This window comes from Psittacula echo (assembly GCF_963264785.1).
Source record: "Psittacula echo genome assembly, chromosome: 7".
NCBI classification, from domain to species: Eukaryota; Metazoa; Chordata; class Aves; order Psittaciformes; family Psittacidae; genus Psittacula; species Psittacula echo.
Genome location: NC_137740.1, coordinates 49,677,215 through 49,694,683, shown reverse-complemented (window position 1 = coordinate 49,694,683; position 17,469 = coordinate 49,677,215). Strand labels below are relative to the sequence as shown.

General features: G+C 45.8%; 1 protein-coding gene across 1 annotated transcript in view; it reads right to left on the bottom strand.

Moving 5' to 3' along the window:
- The window catches only part of NGEF (neuronal guanine nucleotide exchange factor), a gene marked incomplete at both ends in the record, with an annotated part of 37,354 nt that extends 22,243 nt beyond the window's left edge, over positions 1-15,111 (bottom strand). The window contains 4 exons of the mRNA XM_080623313.1: positions 845-948; positions 1,052-1,231; positions 11,231-11,345; positions 14,850-15,111. Of these exons, the coding sequence (XP_080479439.1) occupies positions 845-948; positions 1,052-1,231; positions 11,231-11,345; positions 14,850-15,111 (661 nt within the window). The remainder of the gene's footprint in view (positions 1-844; positions 949-1,051; positions 1,232-11,230; positions 11,346-14,849) is intronic.
- Positions 15,112-17,469: the final 2,358 nt, after the last annotated feature.

The window sequence follows — 17,469 nt, the reverse complement described above, 5'->3', positions numbered from 1 at the left end:
CACGATAAAACCTGCCTCAGGATAGGGTTTCACTTTGCAGTTGCCCAAATCTCCGCGGGGAATCTCACAATACCATGTGGGAAACCAAGAAACAAGCTGTGAAAGTCCTCTCCACATCCCACAAGAAAAAAATAAATTCAGAAATACCACAAGAGCAAAATCACAACCATCCTCTCCTCCACTGACACCTGATAGCCTCCACTCTCCCTTTATAAAGAGACCGCAAATGGTAAGATGACTTACTCCTCTGCTGCAAATGCTACCCTTAGTGTATACAGCTAATGTCCAACATGATGGCTGACCCTGTGCTTTAGACTTACACCTTTTTGCGTATGCAGAATAAGATTTCAGCAGAAAGTTGGCTATAGCCTTAACAATTAACGACTATGTAATTACAAACAGTAATCATTATTTATGATTTAATAAAGTTGCTCAGCGACAGCATAAGATCTCATGTTAGGCAGCATGTGAACCTGGTGCCCCTAAAGACACCGAAAAGTCACCGGTAAGGAGATGGTTATGATGTCTTACAGTAACAGCGAGAGATCGGGGACAGAGAGTTGGGTTTCCACAACACAGCCGCCCTACCCCTGCCTGGAGCTGCCTCCTGCCGTGTACCGCTCAGGTTCAGACCTGGGTCCCACTCGCTAAACCCTGAGGCTTTGGGGGTGTTTAAAGGGAATGGGACAAGGCGGCTCGGCGCGGGTGAGGGTCCCGACCCACCGCGGCAGCACCTCTAGGGGCTGCTGTGCTGCCGCCAATGCGGGCAGCGGGCAAAGCAGAGAAGTTGGAGAGCGCGGTGACCGCACGCCCCGGCCACGACCGCCGCGGGACAGCTCCTTACCGATGTGCTCGATGAGGTTCCTCCAGGAGTCGGCTGTCATGGGGTGGGCAGGCGGCGGCGCCGTGGCTGCGGCGGGGCTCTCCTCAGCGGCCGCGGGGGGCTCCCTGTGGGAGGCAGAGGCACCCTCAGGGGCAGCAGCGGGGGCGCCCCTCCCTGCCGCGGCCCCTCGCACCCCCCCATGCCCCTCAGTCCCGCCCCCCCGCTCACCTGCCGGGCTGTCCCGCAGATCCGTCCTGGTCGAGGGCGCAGGCGGCGCTGAGGGCCGCGGCCAGCAGCTCCATGGCCGGCGGCGGCAGGCGGCTGCCGAGCAGCTCCGGCGGCGGCAGCGGCGCGGGGCTGGGGGAGCCCGGGCGGTTGCCACGGTAACGGGGGTAGGAAGGCAGCAGCCTGCGCGGGAGGGAGAGGGGAGCTGCGGCCGCCCCCGGGGCGCCCCCGCAGCACCCCGAGACCCCTTAAGCCCCCCGGATCCTCTCAGAGCATCCCCGGTCCCCTCGGACCCGCTCCGCAAACACCTCCCGGGGCGCTCCCCCCGAAACCTCTCGAGAGCCGCCTCAAATCCTCTCAGAGCCTCCACTCAGACCCCCCCGCCATCAGGCGTCCCAGGGTCTCTCCACCCAGATCCCCTCAGAGCCTTCCCAAGCCTCCTCAGAACCAACATGGGTCTCTCCCTCTAAATCGCCACAGAGCTATCTCAGACCCTCCTCAGGTATTCCCATAGATTCTCCCCACAGAGACCTCTCAAAATCCCCTCGGAGCCTCCCGTCGGGCTCCCACAGCCCCTCAGAACCCCTTCTCCCCTTGCAGCCCCTCTCTGCGTTCCCAGATCTCCTCCGAGAGCTCTTGCCACATCCTTGAGGAGCTCACTCAGCATTCACCAAACCCGAGACTTCTCCGAGCCCGTTAGAATTCTTTAACCCAGCTCCCTCAGAGCCCCCAGCAGCCCCTCCGGAGCCTCCCCAAACTCAGCCCTCAGAGCTCCCACCCGACCCCTCAGACTCTCCACAGCCCCTCAGGTTCCGAGCCTCAAAAATCCTTTCCAAGCCCCTCAAGATCTCCCCGTCTCAGAGTCCCCGACTCCCCGCAGCCCCATGCCCGGCACCGCTGCCCGCAGAGACCTCCTCAGCCCCCCAGCTCCCCTCCAGCGCTCCAACGCAGGTCCCTCCTCCACCCGGAGGCTGACTCCCTCCTCCCCAAGGGCCCCCCAGAAGGCGGCAATCCCTGCCCCAGGGGCCCCCACCTTCACGGGCACCCCTATCTCCATCCCCTTGCTCTCCTGAAGAGAGGCTCCTTCTTCAGATGCAGGGAAGCCCCTTCTCCATCCCCTCCCTCCCCTCCCCAGCAAGGCACCCTCCCCCAGCAAGCACCTACACCCGCCATCCCACCCCATGCACTAGTTCGGGCCTCAGCCCCATCTGCTCCATGCACAGCCACCCCACAGCCGGAGGGGGGTTCTCCTCCCTCAGACCCAGGGCATAGCGCTGCCCCCCATCCCCTGCACCTCTCTGCCTATGTGCGGCTGGCACCGGCTTTGAGGGAGAAAAAGGGGTAGGAGAGGGGTTCTCTCCTGAACTGCTTCCAGATCTGGTGCATATGGTGCGTTTCTTCTCCAAGATTGAAACCCCGAGATGGAGGAATGTGACTGGGAAACTCAGCCTAATCCCTCCTGCTGGGAACTGCACCCCTGGTTACCCCACAGGATTGACCGCTCTCCTCCTCTCCTCCGGCAGGGCTTTGCACCCGCTCAGTCATCTCCCCCGTCTCCCCTTCCTTAGCGTTGCTACTTCCATAAGGATATATTGTCTCGTTTAAGCAGTAAGTATCTCAGTACTCAACGGTCTGTATCTATCTGTCTTCGTTCAGGTAATTGTTTTTCTGCCTCAGGGGTAAATCCTCTTGAGCTCCAGACTACGGTTACACCCTTGGATCAGTTTGAGTGCTTGTGGACAGGTTGGGTGCAGCTCTTCCCTACACGTTAGTAACCCTCAGCTAAAAAAGAACGTCATCTGCACCACGTTGCAATTGAGGAGTTAACAGCCAGAAAACGCTCAGCTATTCCCCGTGTTCGCTTGCTCCCTGTCACATAAATAACTGTGTTTCTTTCTGTTCTTGGTAACGTAATTTATGCACCAACACAAAATCCGTGTGTTGGTCTCTGTGTGTAATATGGTTTCCTTTTTGTAATTTTTACATTGTATTTGCTAAATAGTACATCAGGATAGCTTCCAATCGGCACGTGACTGCACATTCAGAAAAACTCCTTCAGCTTATGTGAACTAGATCTCGATCTGGCACAGTGGAGACCTCAGTTCTTAAGTCATTAAGAGGCAGAACAGCAAAGAAAAACAGCTGGAAATGTTGTTGAAGACTCAGAGAAAGCTGTCAGTCCAGTCCAGGTCCAGCCCCTCACTGGGAAGTCGGAAGGATCAAACAACTGACAGGGAAAATCAGGATGAGAGTGAGAGCTGTAGCTGTAGACAGCCTTTTGCACTTGAGAGGAGTAGGAGGACAGCATGACAGCTGGGGCTGTATGGGGAAGATTGTCACTAGGTAGATGGTCAGTATGAGATGAAAGTGAGTTACCAGACATTAAACACAGGGGCTATAGGGGTTTTGAGAAGACAAGGGTCTTGTGGAAGGGATAAAGTGCCAGAGACTAGTGCCTAGTGACTGACGTCACTTTTGGTGGCTTGCTGCCAGGGCAGGAATGTTGTCAAGGGTTTTAGTAAGTGGGTGGGATGCTAAAAAGCTTGTTTCTTAGAGAAGTGGAGCCTCCTTATCTTGAGTTCTGGAAAAGCATGGAGGCTGTTTACTATTTTCTGAAGGGAAGGACCAAGAGCAGTGGGGAGTTCTCTCTAGTTTGCAAAAGGAAGTCAGTGCATAAGCTCTTGCTGACACTGCTGGAATGAATATTTATCTAAATGTAACTTTTGGGTGTATCTAGTAAAAAAACATACAATCAGAAGTATGCTTTAGGAGTTGAACGAATTCTCACCCCTTTCATTGCTTCCCTCCCAGGGGTTAAATGTCTTGCAAGTTGAAATCTCTTTTTAGAAAAAGCATCTAGGTCATGGTGTGAAAACCAGTCAGAAATAGAAAGCATCTTTCCAGGATCCCAAATTTGATAAGTTGATCCAAATTTGGTAATTTGATCCTGCCTGTCTTCCTTTTTACTTAAAATTTTCCAAACTAATTTAACTTTTGGCCTGAGATGAAAACCCGAAAATATCACTAAAAGTAATGATGGTAATAAATATGTTGGAAGCTACGAAGAGGTGAGAACACCAGCTGAGAGTGAAATGCCCCCTGTGGCCACGTAGGCTACAGATTGTATTTTTGTGTCGGAAATCTGTTCCACTGTGTAGCTATCAGTGACTAATAGTCTAATTTTCCTTCCCTTCGAACTTTTCTCTTTTTTAACTGTAATTTGGTCTTTCAAAAATGTTGCTCTTTCTGCCTTTCTGTGTTTATTCTCACACTTCATGTTGACATACAGAGAATGTCCATAAGCAGAACAAGTGCCTGAGAAACACTTTTTCTCACAAGAGAGGTGACAGATATTTAGCAAGAAGGAGATATTTTTGTCCTACAAAAATTGCCTGGATTTTCTAAATCTCTTTTCTCTTTGGGGACAAACCAGAAAGCTTTCAATGTTCGTAATGAAAAATGAAGGCAGGCAACCAAGAGATCCTCTCACAGTGGTTTGGTGGCTGGGATGTTCGTGCTGGGTGTGGAAGACCCAGGTTCAAGTCATGGCTGTGTCATTCCCTCCAATCCCACATGTTGCTGCCTGTTCCAGGGTGGATCAGTCTGTCTTCCTGGAGCTGCTCTGCTCTCTATGGTCACTGAAAAAGGTTCTTGAATCTGGTGAATGCCTTATTCACCCAGATACTACTTTAGGTCAGCCAATACTGGCCTATTTGTGCCAAGAAGAATAGCTCCAGTACAGCTGCCTCTTTCTTCCTCCCTACTTCCATAATTGCTAGGACTGTGCGCAGTTTAAGCTGACCTAGCTGCTCAATTCCAGTTTTCACTTGGCTCCCTGAGGCAGATTTCTGCCTCAGCTTCTATGCCAGCACTCACACTCATCTCATTCTTGGTGAGCAGGTTGGGGCAGCTACACTGGTGGAAAATGATTCATTTTTTTTTTTTTGGTAGAACTAGCTTTGTTTGTGTCTGGATTGTCTCGCTATGGAGTGAGTTCAATGTGAGTGCCAGCACAGTGGAGGCGGCAGACATGCAGGTGGATGGCAGGACATGGCAGTGCCACCTTGGATTGTTTTACACTGCTGTGGAGCTGCAGGCTCCGGCAGAAGTTCCTGCTCCATCTAATCTTAACCATCTGGGTAGGAGTTTGGAGGAGGTTTTCCTTTCTCTCGTACTGTATCAGCAACAGATTTGATATAGAGCCTAAAAAGCTTTCCTTCATATCATCAAAGTCAGTTAAATCTCCTGATGACAAATCAGTTTTCTGATCAAAATCCTTGTATTTCATCCTAAAATTTCCTGTCTAGTTGTAGGGGAAGAAAAAGAATCTGACTTTATGTTTTACTAGAACCACATACACTAAAGTAACCAGTGAAAAATCCTAGCCCAGAACCACACAAGTGCACTGTGCTCTTGTTGGTGACAGAAGTCATGCAGCTCCTTGATACACCAAAGCCCAGTTTTGTCTCAGAACTTCTTAGCATTCCCAAGCATACAGGCACTGGAACTGATCCACATGCTCTGGTGACATAGAGCATAACCATGGTTCAGCTCCTTGTGGGCAAAGGAGAGCTGGTTTGAGCTTGCATACATGCTGCAAAGAAGGGGTTCATGTGGTTGCAGGCTGTTCCCAGGTTCACTGCACTGCTGTTGGAAAAGACTTTAAATGTTGGCTGACCTGGTCCATGGTTGCATTAAAAATTTGATAATTGCTGTGAGTTTATCATTAGTTTATTACAATTATCTCATTTAAGTTGGGTTTGGGGGATTAATTAATTGTATTTTCAGGCATAGGAATTTGGAAAAATGATTAATCATTTGTATTAAGATTTTTTTATGTGCATCTAAACTCCAAAGCAATCGTTAGAATAAAGCTGTGCAAAGAGCTTGTCTTCAAATGACATTGAAGTGCATTTTTTAAATGTTCTTTAATAGCAGTTTTTAGAAATTAGACCTCCTCTTCCAGAAACTAAAAAGAGAAGCAGCAGTCCAGCAGATCTTATTCAGAAAAATCCCCCAAACCCTTCCAGTCAGTGGGAGTTTCACACCAAGAAAGGCCACAAGATGAGGTAAGAAGCACTGTTTTAATCTGAGCTAACCAAATTTGTGGAGAAGTGTGAAGCCAGTAATAGATTTGAATAATGTTATACCTAGTCAAGGGTATTTTCATCCTTCAGGTTCATTCAGGTTCTCTCCGTTCATGTGTGGCTTTTAGCAGTGTTTTTGAAAATGGGTGTGTCTGTGCAAGTTTTATTTCTGGGTTTTGACTTTTTGGTGGGAGATAAGTGGAACTCCTCATCCCTAATATTTTTAGATCCTAAAGGCCAAGAGCACATCTGTTCTCCTGAATGTCCTTCATCAAAATATATTAATTATATCTGCTGGGGCTGGCAGCCTTACCAATAACTAAAAATGTGCAGAACTTCCTATTATGAGAACCTCTCATTTTGGTGCTTTGAACCTTTTGATGCTACATTTTTACTTACTGTGACCATCTACCACAGACGAGCTATTTTTTATTTATTGAAAATAATCATCAATTTCTTAAGCTTAAGAAAAAGGTATTGAATTCCTATTAAAGGAAAACAGAAAACCTATCCTTGGGAAGCCTTGGTTTCTGTTGATATACAAGTTGAAATTTGTGAGGGCTTCATCTTTGCCATACTTATGAAAATCCATAGGAACTATAGGCCCTTTTCCACTCTCTGCAATACACACAAATGTTAGGCTTAGATTTTAGCATCTAAAATCCATGAGCTGCTGCCCATGGAGAGAACGCGTGCCCTGCTCAGAGCTAAGAGAAACAATTCTGTTATTGCAGCTATAAAAACTGCCTGGTCCAATTCTAGGCACTGTGAATAAAGGCTGTTTCTGCTGTAACCTCAGTGATCCTTGTGCTGGGTCCCAGCAGCATGATGAGAAAACTACTTGGTTGAAGAGCAGAGGGGGCAAGATTCAAGTATGCAGGGGGAGAGGTCTACTTTTGGACCAGGAAACTGCTATGAAAAAAGGAACTTGCCCACACCTGGGTGCTTTAGGAAACAAAGAGTTGGAAAAGGCTGTAAAATGGAGCACTGTAGCTAGGAGGAGGAGTGGGAGACTAGGATTATATGAGAATCCAAAAGGTGAAGGGCCTGGGGAATGAATGGTAGGATGCTGAGATATGAGCTGCAGGAGGGAATAGAGAGGAATAATGTGTCTGGGAAATAGTAGGCTGAGGAAATCATGTGGAGAGTTATAAGTTGAAGCTGACAGAAAAAGAGTGAAACAAAGGAGTGGTGCAGAGAGATTGGTTGAGGACCTGAGGGTCAGGGTATGTCCAGATGAAGTGGATCAGACTGGGAGAGTAGGAGGGCAAAACGTAGACCTTGCCGGGTAAGGAAACCATGACTGGGCTGGAAAACCTGGCAAGCAGAGACTGGGTAGAATAAGTGGGCAGACTGGGATGGGGATCTCCATTGGCTGCATGCTGGAAGAATACTTAATCAGACTTGCATATGTTATTGCTTACTGTTCTATATGATTCTGTGAAATATGAGATGTTGACAGTATAAACAGTGGTTATTTTACTGAAAATTTACTAGTTTTTAAAATTATTCTCCCTGCAAATACTGTAGCTCTTAGACTTTTTAAGATTCAGATTGTACAGGAAGAGGGATAAAAAATTATCTATCTATCATCTATCTATCTATCTATCTATCTATCTATCTATCTATCTATCCATCTACTTACCTACCTGCCTGCCTGCCTATCTCTAAAAGAGCAAAAATTGTTGTAGTTTGAGAAAATACAAAGGTTTTGTCAACATGTTTGCACCAGCTATTCCTGACTTCACCACTTGCAAACTGATCACCGCTGGCAGCGTAGAGAAGAGATGACCGTAAGCAATTTATTTCGTAAATAGAAATAAATTGCTTGAGTATAGTATAGGACCTTTTGCAATACAGGTTCCAGCCTCTCCAGAGGCTTCTCTGCTTTCCTGGTTAAACCATGCTATAACCAGTGCCCTCTGCTGCCCAGGACAGTGTTGCGCTAAAAGATGTTAATTCAAAATTTACACAGGCATCCTTCAGAGTGCTGTCCTGTTTTACATGCATACTGTTTCTTTCTAATACACGTGTTTAAATAAATTCAACGAAGTTAGATTCCCTTTTGCTGCTGAAGGTGACTATTTGTATTCGCAGTTGTAGTACTTCTAGTCTTTGAACTCAGATCTAACACAATCAAACGATTTTTAGATGATCTTTGTTTCTCTGAATTGGAGGGTTTGTAACCAGCCTAAAGAAATGGTTTTCTCTGCACCAGTAGACTGATCACCTTGCAGTGAGCTTGGTAACGTGAAATTTCTCACTGAGTTTCTCTTCTGCTGTTTCTAGTGGCCCATAATAAAGAGATATCATTTTTGGAATGTGACTCAGTGGGAAATGGAAGGTAAATAAGACAGTCATGCTGCCAAAACATCCGTATTGTATTATAAATGAAGAGAAGGCAACATCCTATTAGCTGGTAATATAGGGTAGACACTGATTAGTGAATCTCCTTTCTAGGGTTTGAAATGACTAATTTCTTAGTCTCTGTGGGAGCTGCTTTCAGCTGAGGCATTTGTGGAGGGACACTCCAGGTGGGTGTTTTTCTGTGATGCCTTTCCAAGGTCTCAGTCTACACAACTGCTGCCTCTGTGAAGCTGGAAGGACTCATCACAGAGGGAAAGAGCAGCTTTTATTTGAGTTCAGTTCCTTCCAGATCTTTGGCTTTGGTTACTCTCAAAAATAGCAGTTGTGCTGGAAGCTCAGCACTGAAATGTTCAGAGCGAATCAGTTGAGTTGTTGGGAAGTGGCTTGTCATGTGGAGGGGTTTGGGTCTTTGTATGATTCAAAAGACTGGGAGGGAGCCATGGGATGTTGTGGAGAAAACTTGAGAGTGGTCAACGGGGAGCTGACGGTTGCACGGAAGAAAGATCATGGGGGAAAAAAAAGTACTTTGAGAATAGTTAGGCATAAAAATGCTCATAAGAAGTATCTTATGGAGGGCTTATGGGAGATTCTGGAGCACCAGCAGTAATGCTTGAGGTCATTCTAATGTTTTCAGACATCATTGTTCTGAGATCAGTGAACTACCTGACAATCCTCAGAGCTTTGAATAGCACAGAGATTCAAGTCACTGGTGGATTTGAAGGCACCTGTGGTGCTTTTTCTTAATCAGAGTGTATAAACCTGTATCACGTCTACGTACAGTGCAGATAATGATGCCTTTTCCTGAGCTGTTTACTACATTGTCCTGATGTGTTTACTTCCTTTCCTAAATTATGCAGCCCAGCTATATGTGAAGTGACATCCTTATCAGTGAAGAACCCATTTGTGTCAAACTTGCTGGTTATCTTCAGGCAAGGAGAAGGACTGTGCCCAAACACATAGTTGCTGTGAGACACTGCTGAATGTGAAGAGATGCAGCAGTGATGCCCCACTTGCCCTCAGGATTGTGGCAATTCACTCCTGAGAAAGCCAGTGCTCTTCAGAGGTGCCTATACTGTCCTTTCTGTAGAACTGTTAGTTTCTGCTTTCAGAAGCACTCTTGGCTGACAGGTACCAGTTTTATTCTTCTGGAGAGAGGTTAAATGAGTTTCTCGAGACCAGTGGTAATATTTTAGATGTCTTATCTGCACAATGGTTTCTTTTCCCTATAGAAGGGAGAGCATAGTGATTACTGCAAATAATGGCAATATCCTTAGGCTCCTGCAAGCTTTTCACAATGCGGATTTCTAGTGGTTCTCTTATAAATTACGGCTGGTCTTTTGGAGAAGGAAAGAAGAGGAATGGCCTCAGTTTGAGCTGGAACTCCAGACTCATTTTCTGTCAAATTTCCCTGCTTGCTTTCAAGAGATGCTGTCACTTAGCATCATTGCCTCCTTTTGGCAGACACATGATTTAGAACATGTACTGACCTGTCAAGCTCTGTGCACAGCAGCATCTTTGACTCCCGGCACAGGCTCATTGTTTCCAGCTCCAGGGAGAATCAGAATTTGCACGTTTCAGTGCTGCCTAAGTGGTGATGTCAGGATGTCAGAGGCTGACAGTGATGATTGTGCCACAAGGAGAGGAAGACAGATGGGTTTGACATTGCAGCAGACCATAATTGTCTAGTTTCATGTGCTCAGTTTAACGCCAAAGGCAATCAGCTTTAGCGAGGGCAATTAATTCATTTCAATCCAACTTGGTAGTTTGGCTAAAGCTATTTTACTGGAGTCCTCTCCATAAGGAAAGGTGAATTGCACCAACACAGCTGGGCTTAGCAGCTCAGGACTCAGTGGGCTCAGGACCACATAGTACAACATAATGCATGCTTAGAGGGCAAGTGTTTACCACTTCCAGCTTGAACTTCTACACTACAAATAGGGGACTATCTCACAGTTATACACACAAGAGGAGGAGCTGGGAGGGAGTTTGGGAGAATACCTCATTCATCTAAAAATGCAAGACTTTGTAGCTGCTCCTCTCTCTGCCTGGCTGCAGTGGCAGGAGAGCAGGAGTGAGGGTAAATATATATGGGATTATGTGAATTTATGGACCTTTTGCTGGACCTAGGTCATTGAGGGATTTAAGCCAAAAAGGGCTATCTCACTGAAAGCCTCTGTTGCCTGTCAGTTCTTTAAAGTAAGCAGCTAACAGAAACTCAGAATACTTTAGAAAGCATCTTTGTAGCTACTTCGTCAGCTATAAAATCCTGTTTTCTTATGTGGGGTTGTATAACAGGCTTCAGGTGAGGCCTCTGGGAAGGCCAAGAATGGGATCAGCCTTATGTTTAGATGTTCTGTAAGGAAATGCTTCCAGGCTCTCCTTATTCTCTCAACAAACTTCTGAAGACAGTCTTGTCTGCTTTGCTTATACCACTGGGTTATCCTACATCACATTCCCTTTTTTACCATCTTCCCCACTGACATCTTGTTCCCCCTTTTTCCTTCACTGTCTTCTCCAGACTTATACTGATGAGACCTTTTATTACCATGATGCTAGTACTATATAATATATATCATTAAGACTGAAACCAGCAAGGAGAGAAGGCATGGATCGGAGCTATAACTTAGTCCAGCTGTCCTTCCCAAAACCAGCATTCTTGCTCTGATTCCACTCTGACTATATTCTTCAGTGGAGGCACCGTGAATACCCTGCATGTGCACTTCCTTACCTTTGGAGCCATAGTTCATCTAACGTTGTCTTATCAGAGTCTACTGGCGATGGCAATCCCTTATGAGATAGGACGTTCACAGGCTTTTTGATGGGCTCATTATTTTTGAGTGAACCTGTGATGTAAGAGAAACCCAAGAGGGTGTTAAAACAGTCATTTTCTTAAGGGTCATCTTTAGTTCTACTAGCAGTAGTGGTTTGCTTACACCAAAGGCAACAGGAAGACCACAGCCACAAAGACAGCTATATTTCAGCTTGGATTTTCAAACAAGATTGAAGTGTTGCAGCTTGCACAGTACAAAATTGTACAGCCTTTGTCAGAGCTGCAAATGCAGTTGAGAAAAGATAAAAATAAATATACATTATCAGTTCTTATCAGTGAAAGTAGCAATTTCACCACTGAAAACTGGTGGTGAATGTTGGGTCCCACCATTTTTGGTTCATTTCCCAGTGATTTTTGGTGCAATTCCTTAAGCAGAAGAGGTTTAGCTGTGTGTGCCTGTGCATGCCAATACTTGGTTCCCAAAGTTGTTATTGCTCTGCTTTCAGGCACACAGTAGAAATTCAGTTTACTGCTTAAGTCAAGGCTAGATTTGGGTGAGGCAGGAGCTTTACTTTTAATTGCTTCTCCAATTTCCCTCGGATGAACCTCTGATCCTTTCACAGGGAGCCAAAGTTTTATTAAGTCCATGGCTTACTACTGCAGTAGTTGGCAGGAGAGGGTGCATCTCACTTTTCAAATGAAACCTCCTGTTGTCTGAGGCTTGTTGATAAATGGCCTTGTTGGTTTTTAGTAGAAATATTTTGGTTTAAATCATAATTCTGTTTGCATTTCAAACTGGTGACAGCACAGGCAGATCAATGCTCTGACTGAAGCTTTTCTGACTGAAGGTTTCTGATGCACCCTCTTAATCAGTGCTAAGGACTTTTGAAGGGAAATGGTGAAATCCAGACTTTTAAAACTCCCTAAAACAGTGCCAAGGGCTTATGAAATGCTCTTTGAGTTATTCTCTTTGCTTTTTGAATAATTTAAACACTTTATCCTTTTGTCAGAGGAGATTGCTAAAAAAACCAAACTCTTTTTCGGTTAAAGGAAAACATCTATTATGTTTTACAGCTCCTAGGCTATAAGCCAAAGCTAGGCTGGTGCAAAGGGTGCCTATATAAAAGCCTTTCTCTGTGCTGGATTTACATTCTTTCAAATTAATTTTTGTGCTCTCATTTCTTGAGTCTTTATTTTTCCCATTTTGCATCCCACTCTGTATTTTCCCCTGTATCTTTCCCTCTCTTCCTTTCTTCTTTCTTTCTTTCCTCCCCCCTCCCAGTCATTCCCTAGCAGAAACGAGAACAGGTTAACATTTGAGCTTGAGTCAGGATCTTGGATAGCTGCTGTTCAAATGGGTTTGAAGTCAAGATAAAAGAGCTCACCCATCCCTTGCTTCCATGCACGTCAGCAAATCTGTCTGAAGATGTTTCTGCTACAAATGAGGCTGGTGTAGGAGCACTCGCTGTCCAGGGAGAAGGGATGGAATCAGTGGAGTAGAGGGAGAGGGCAGAAGAACTGCTTGCACACTCCTACCTGAACTTAAAAAACAGAGCTCTGAGCTGGACTTGCTACAGTCATACTGGAGAAAGAGCTATTGCTCCTAGCCCAGGTCTTGCTGTATGGGCTGGAGAAAAGAAACGTTCCCAGTGTGTCTTGCTGAACAATTGCTGATACGGAAGAAAAAGCCTTGTTTGGAACAGATCCTGCTTCAAGCAGTGGTAACAGGGAGGGGGGTGTGGGAGAGAAGTGCAGGTCAGCTTCTGTGGATGCTCAAATGAGTTGCTAAGAGAGAAGCCCTTCTTTTTTGCTTGTCCTTCCTCAATGACACTGTCTAGACAGAAGGGATGTCCTCCTGTGCTGTTGTCCTGATGCCGATGCTGCAGATGTGTGAAGAAGGTCTGTCCTCCTGTGCTGGTCCTGCTGCAGTGGCACCAGCAGGTAACAGGGGTGAGGGCCTTCTCAGCAGTGGTCTGGATTCTGTGATGCTGAGGGAGCAGGAGAGAGGGCAAGTCCTTTCTATGCGTGCTGTGCAGCAGTGCTCTGGGGAGGCGGTGAGAGGAGGGCTCTGCCCTGGTTCTGCTGCTGCACTGGCAGGGTGGAGAGCAGCTCTACTCTGGCACGGGCAATGCTCAGTTTATCCACAAACCTCATTGCAACAGTACCAGAATATTAAACAGGAGCTCTTTGCTCTGCTGCTGTCTGCTTGGAAACTTTGAGAAAGGAGGGAACTTTCCTCCTGTCCATGTCACAGGGTTGAATGGGCCTTTATACTGCTGAAATAGTGTGGCTCCCTTGGCAAGGCAGGCAGGAGACACCTATTTTCTTGGGAATATTTCCCAGACCTCCTTTATTTTGGGCTACAGGATGTCTGCTCTCATAGAGAACTTGGTCTGCTTTCAGGGGCTGAAGCGCTGTGTTTTGCTACTGCATAACAAAGCAACAGCTTTCATAGGCTTGCATAGCACTCAGACATCACAGAATCAGAATAGTTGGGGTTGGAAAGGCCCTTAAGATCATCAAATTCCAAGCCCTCCTGCCACGGGCAGGAGAGGAGTAGTGTTGTATCATTTTGACTCATGCAGCTAGCCAAAGTTCGGAGTCTAGTGCACTGTTTCTGTTAGATTATAATCTGAAGCTAGGATAGGTGTCTTTGCTGCAATTCCTTTTAATTACGAGGAGTTCTAAAATTCAGTTTCTCTGAACAGCTGTGGGGCGAAGCAAGGGGCATTTTCTGTGTCCACAGTTCCAGGTCTCTCTCATCTAGCATTTAAATTAAAACCGCTTCCAGTTTTCTCTTGCAGCCCTGTTTCCAGTACTTCCGAGTGTGTTCCAATAGCTCCTTTCTGGGGTCACTCTTCAGCTCTCATCTCTCTTGTTCCTTTCACAGACAAGGTGCCAGCTCAGTGAGCACCTGGCTTTGCGGTCATGCTCTGTTCACACTCAGAGAAAGCAAACTCATTCCATTTCTGCTGAAGCCACGGCTGAGTGCATGGATGTTCTGGATGGTGTTCCTGTTATTTCAGCCTCCCAGTTCAAAGGGAGCTTAGGTGTTTCTTACAGTTGTATGCAATGCAAGGTGGCAGCAACTGTATTTTCAGGGAAGTCTTGCTCCCCTCTCACAGAGGTCCATTGCAGTTTTCAGAGGCTTGATCCGTCAACGTACTGCACTGGTTTTGCTGTTTCTTTGCCAGCTTGTTCCTTATATGCGATTACGTCTATAGATCTCGCTGCCTTTGAATATATGTCCTTTCTGCTAACTAAAGAAGTATTTACTTCATTGACAGCTTCATGGTTTTCCCTGTTTAAATTATTTTTCTCTTAGAGAGTGAAGGGGTGGCATTTAGCTTCTCTGCCATGAAGCATGTTGAAGCATCCAACCATTTTGCATTACCAAGCTGAGCAAAGGATGGCACCTCTGTTCCAGCTGTGTCATAAGACAGGGTGTTCTGTAATGTGAATGTGCCGATTGGTGACCTGCTTTCTACCTCCCTGTCCCTTTTCTGATCTCATCAACTCCTATAGCTCCTAATCTCACTGGAAAAGGGAGTGTTATGCTGTTTGGGTCAGCACTCACCTGTAGCATGTCCTGTGTGCATTGCTTCTCTTGAAGCCTTTCTTTTCTCTCTGCTTGGCAGCCTCATGGACCGGTAGTACCTGGAGTTTCTTTGAATGGCAATGTAATGCATGTTCGTCTCGTGGGTCATGGGGTTAGCATCTTCTGAGCCTTCCTCACCTTCAGAGACTGAACCTGACTCTCTCAGTACCTGCTGAGAAAGGTCCTCCCAGAGCCCACCAGAGGAGAGCCTGTGTGCAGCTTCTCTCCCATGCCCATTCATGGCTTCCAGATCTTGTCTCTATGGCAACTGAGAGGATGGATCAGCAGCAAGGCGACAGAAGACAGGTATCCTCCACAACTCCATCAGCTTTATCTGAATTAGAGCTAGAGATGGACAAACAAAACACATCAAAATAGGAAAAGAGAGGAAAAAGTTCTGGTTAGTTTAGAGGCTGTAGTGAATGATCTTGTTAGGATAACAGATTTCTCAGGATTTTTTGTCTGAGCGTTCTGAGATCATCACCTTATAAGCCTTATTATAACATCCCGAATGTTGCTTTGACATGCTCATGGTTGTCTTGCCATGATACATTGTAGTGCTATAGTTGTTACTGGAAAAGTGTCCTATTTGCTGAGTTGACGACTGCTCCCTTTGTCACTTGTGAGGAGTAGACTGGTTTTCAGTGGATACAAGTAATGGCCATGTCCTTTTCTTATGAGGGTGAAAATGTTACAGAATAGAAAGTAAAAACTGAAGAGAAACCTCCGTCAGTCAGTCTGTTATCTATGTACTTCTCCCTTTAATAGAAGTATAATGCATTTTACAGGTCTGGTGCCTTCTAACATTCATTAACAACACTCCTGCAGTGCAGATAAGTGAAATAAAATTTGTAGCTATCAATAAGTGAAGGTAGAAGAGACAAGATTCTTTAGTATGGAGAGTGCAGAGACCTGATTTTGGTTCCCAGCATTGCCCTCAAATGCTGATGTACCCCCTCAGTGACACGAGGACTTCAGCACAGGGGTCCCACTACCCTGCTTGTCAGTACATGGATTATGCCAGTACTCCCAAGCATTTTTATGGGGCAAATCACTACGCCAGCAAAGCAGCAGTTGATCCTTCAGCCTTTTCAAGACTAGGTAAAATGTGAACTGATTACTTAAGCATTCACTGCTGGCTTTGTCTCGTTGAATTCTCATAGCTGTCAAAGCCTTTCTAAGTAACGTGATTTTGTGACTGATGGGGCTACCATGAATAGGAGAAAGAGATGCTGTATAGGAAATGTGAATATAAAAATGACAGCTCACTGAGAAGGGCATAAAATGGTGCTATGGATTAGTCATTAGTTGCTGTTTTGAGAACCTATACATATCACTGGTTTGTTAGTGGTTGAGTATATTCAAGCAGTATGAAGTATTCCTGATCTAGAAGGTACGTGTCTCAATTTTTATTCTGGGTCTTCTGCAGTCTCTATGAAGTCATGTTTGCCACAAACCTTTCTCTTGCCTGCCCCCAGGGTCATTCCACAGCTGATCCTGGGACATCAGGGGCAGTTGGGACATCATCTGTGAATCCTCTGCTTCCTAAAATGTTTTATCCTTATGGAAAGGAGGGTCACTACCTGAAATCATGCGCTAGGCTTGAGTAGTTCTGCTTCCTGGCTCTACAGATGAGAAAGTCTGCTTTCTCCTTTCATAACTTGATCCACAGCATGCAGCTTATAGCAGCTAAATTTGGATCCTGACTTCAGTTCTGCCAAGACTTTTGGACTGTGTGGAATTGGTGGTTGCTCTGGGGCTGTTTCCAGTGTTACTGGAACTGTGTGAAGGACCCATTTGTTGGTTGTGGTGTTATGTTTGGTTTGCAAATCACTCTGAGGTACAGGGATTCACTAAGCTTGTTTCTGTGGCTCAGTGGTACAGCTAAATAAAAACAGCTGCTGTTGGAGTGGTTTGAAAAGAAAGAGGCTACTTGTTTTTCCTGCGCCTTTCTTACTGTCCCAAGACTAAAGCCCCAAAGGCTTAATCCTTGCAACTGTGATGGAAGCATTTTTGTTAGACCACAACTAATATTGCACCTATAACCCTTCCTAACCCTAAACTCTAACAACCCCTTATTTTTTATTTCTCTTCTGTTTTATGAACATCAAGGAGATGAACCTGTAGCAATCTCCTCTACATCAAAGTTCCTACATGCTTCGAGTCACCACCCCTTGATCATGTTACTCAGCCTGGGCAGAAACCTGTCTCTCTGATGGCCTTTGCAATGCCCACATAGTTTGCAATGCTTAGCAAGTTGCTGCTGGTGTTCTCTTGAAAAAAAAGATGAGTTAAAAGTTCTTACAGGAGCTGCTCACAAGTCAGGAGCAATTTCAAACCATGTAAATCTCCAAAGGAATCATTAGGCAAATAGATAGGTGCCTGTGTGTGTGTGTGGGAGTGCATGCATGCATGGAGAAGACTGTTTTCCCCTTACACTTAACCTGGTGAATATGAAAGTATATGGATGTCATTGTTGGGCTTTTACAAAGATACTTGGTAGAAAAGGAGCCTTCTGCATGGCTAAGTGAAACTCACTCTGCTGGGTTGCCTGAAGACCTAACTAACGTGTTCAGTAGCACCATCAAACCAAGGTAGT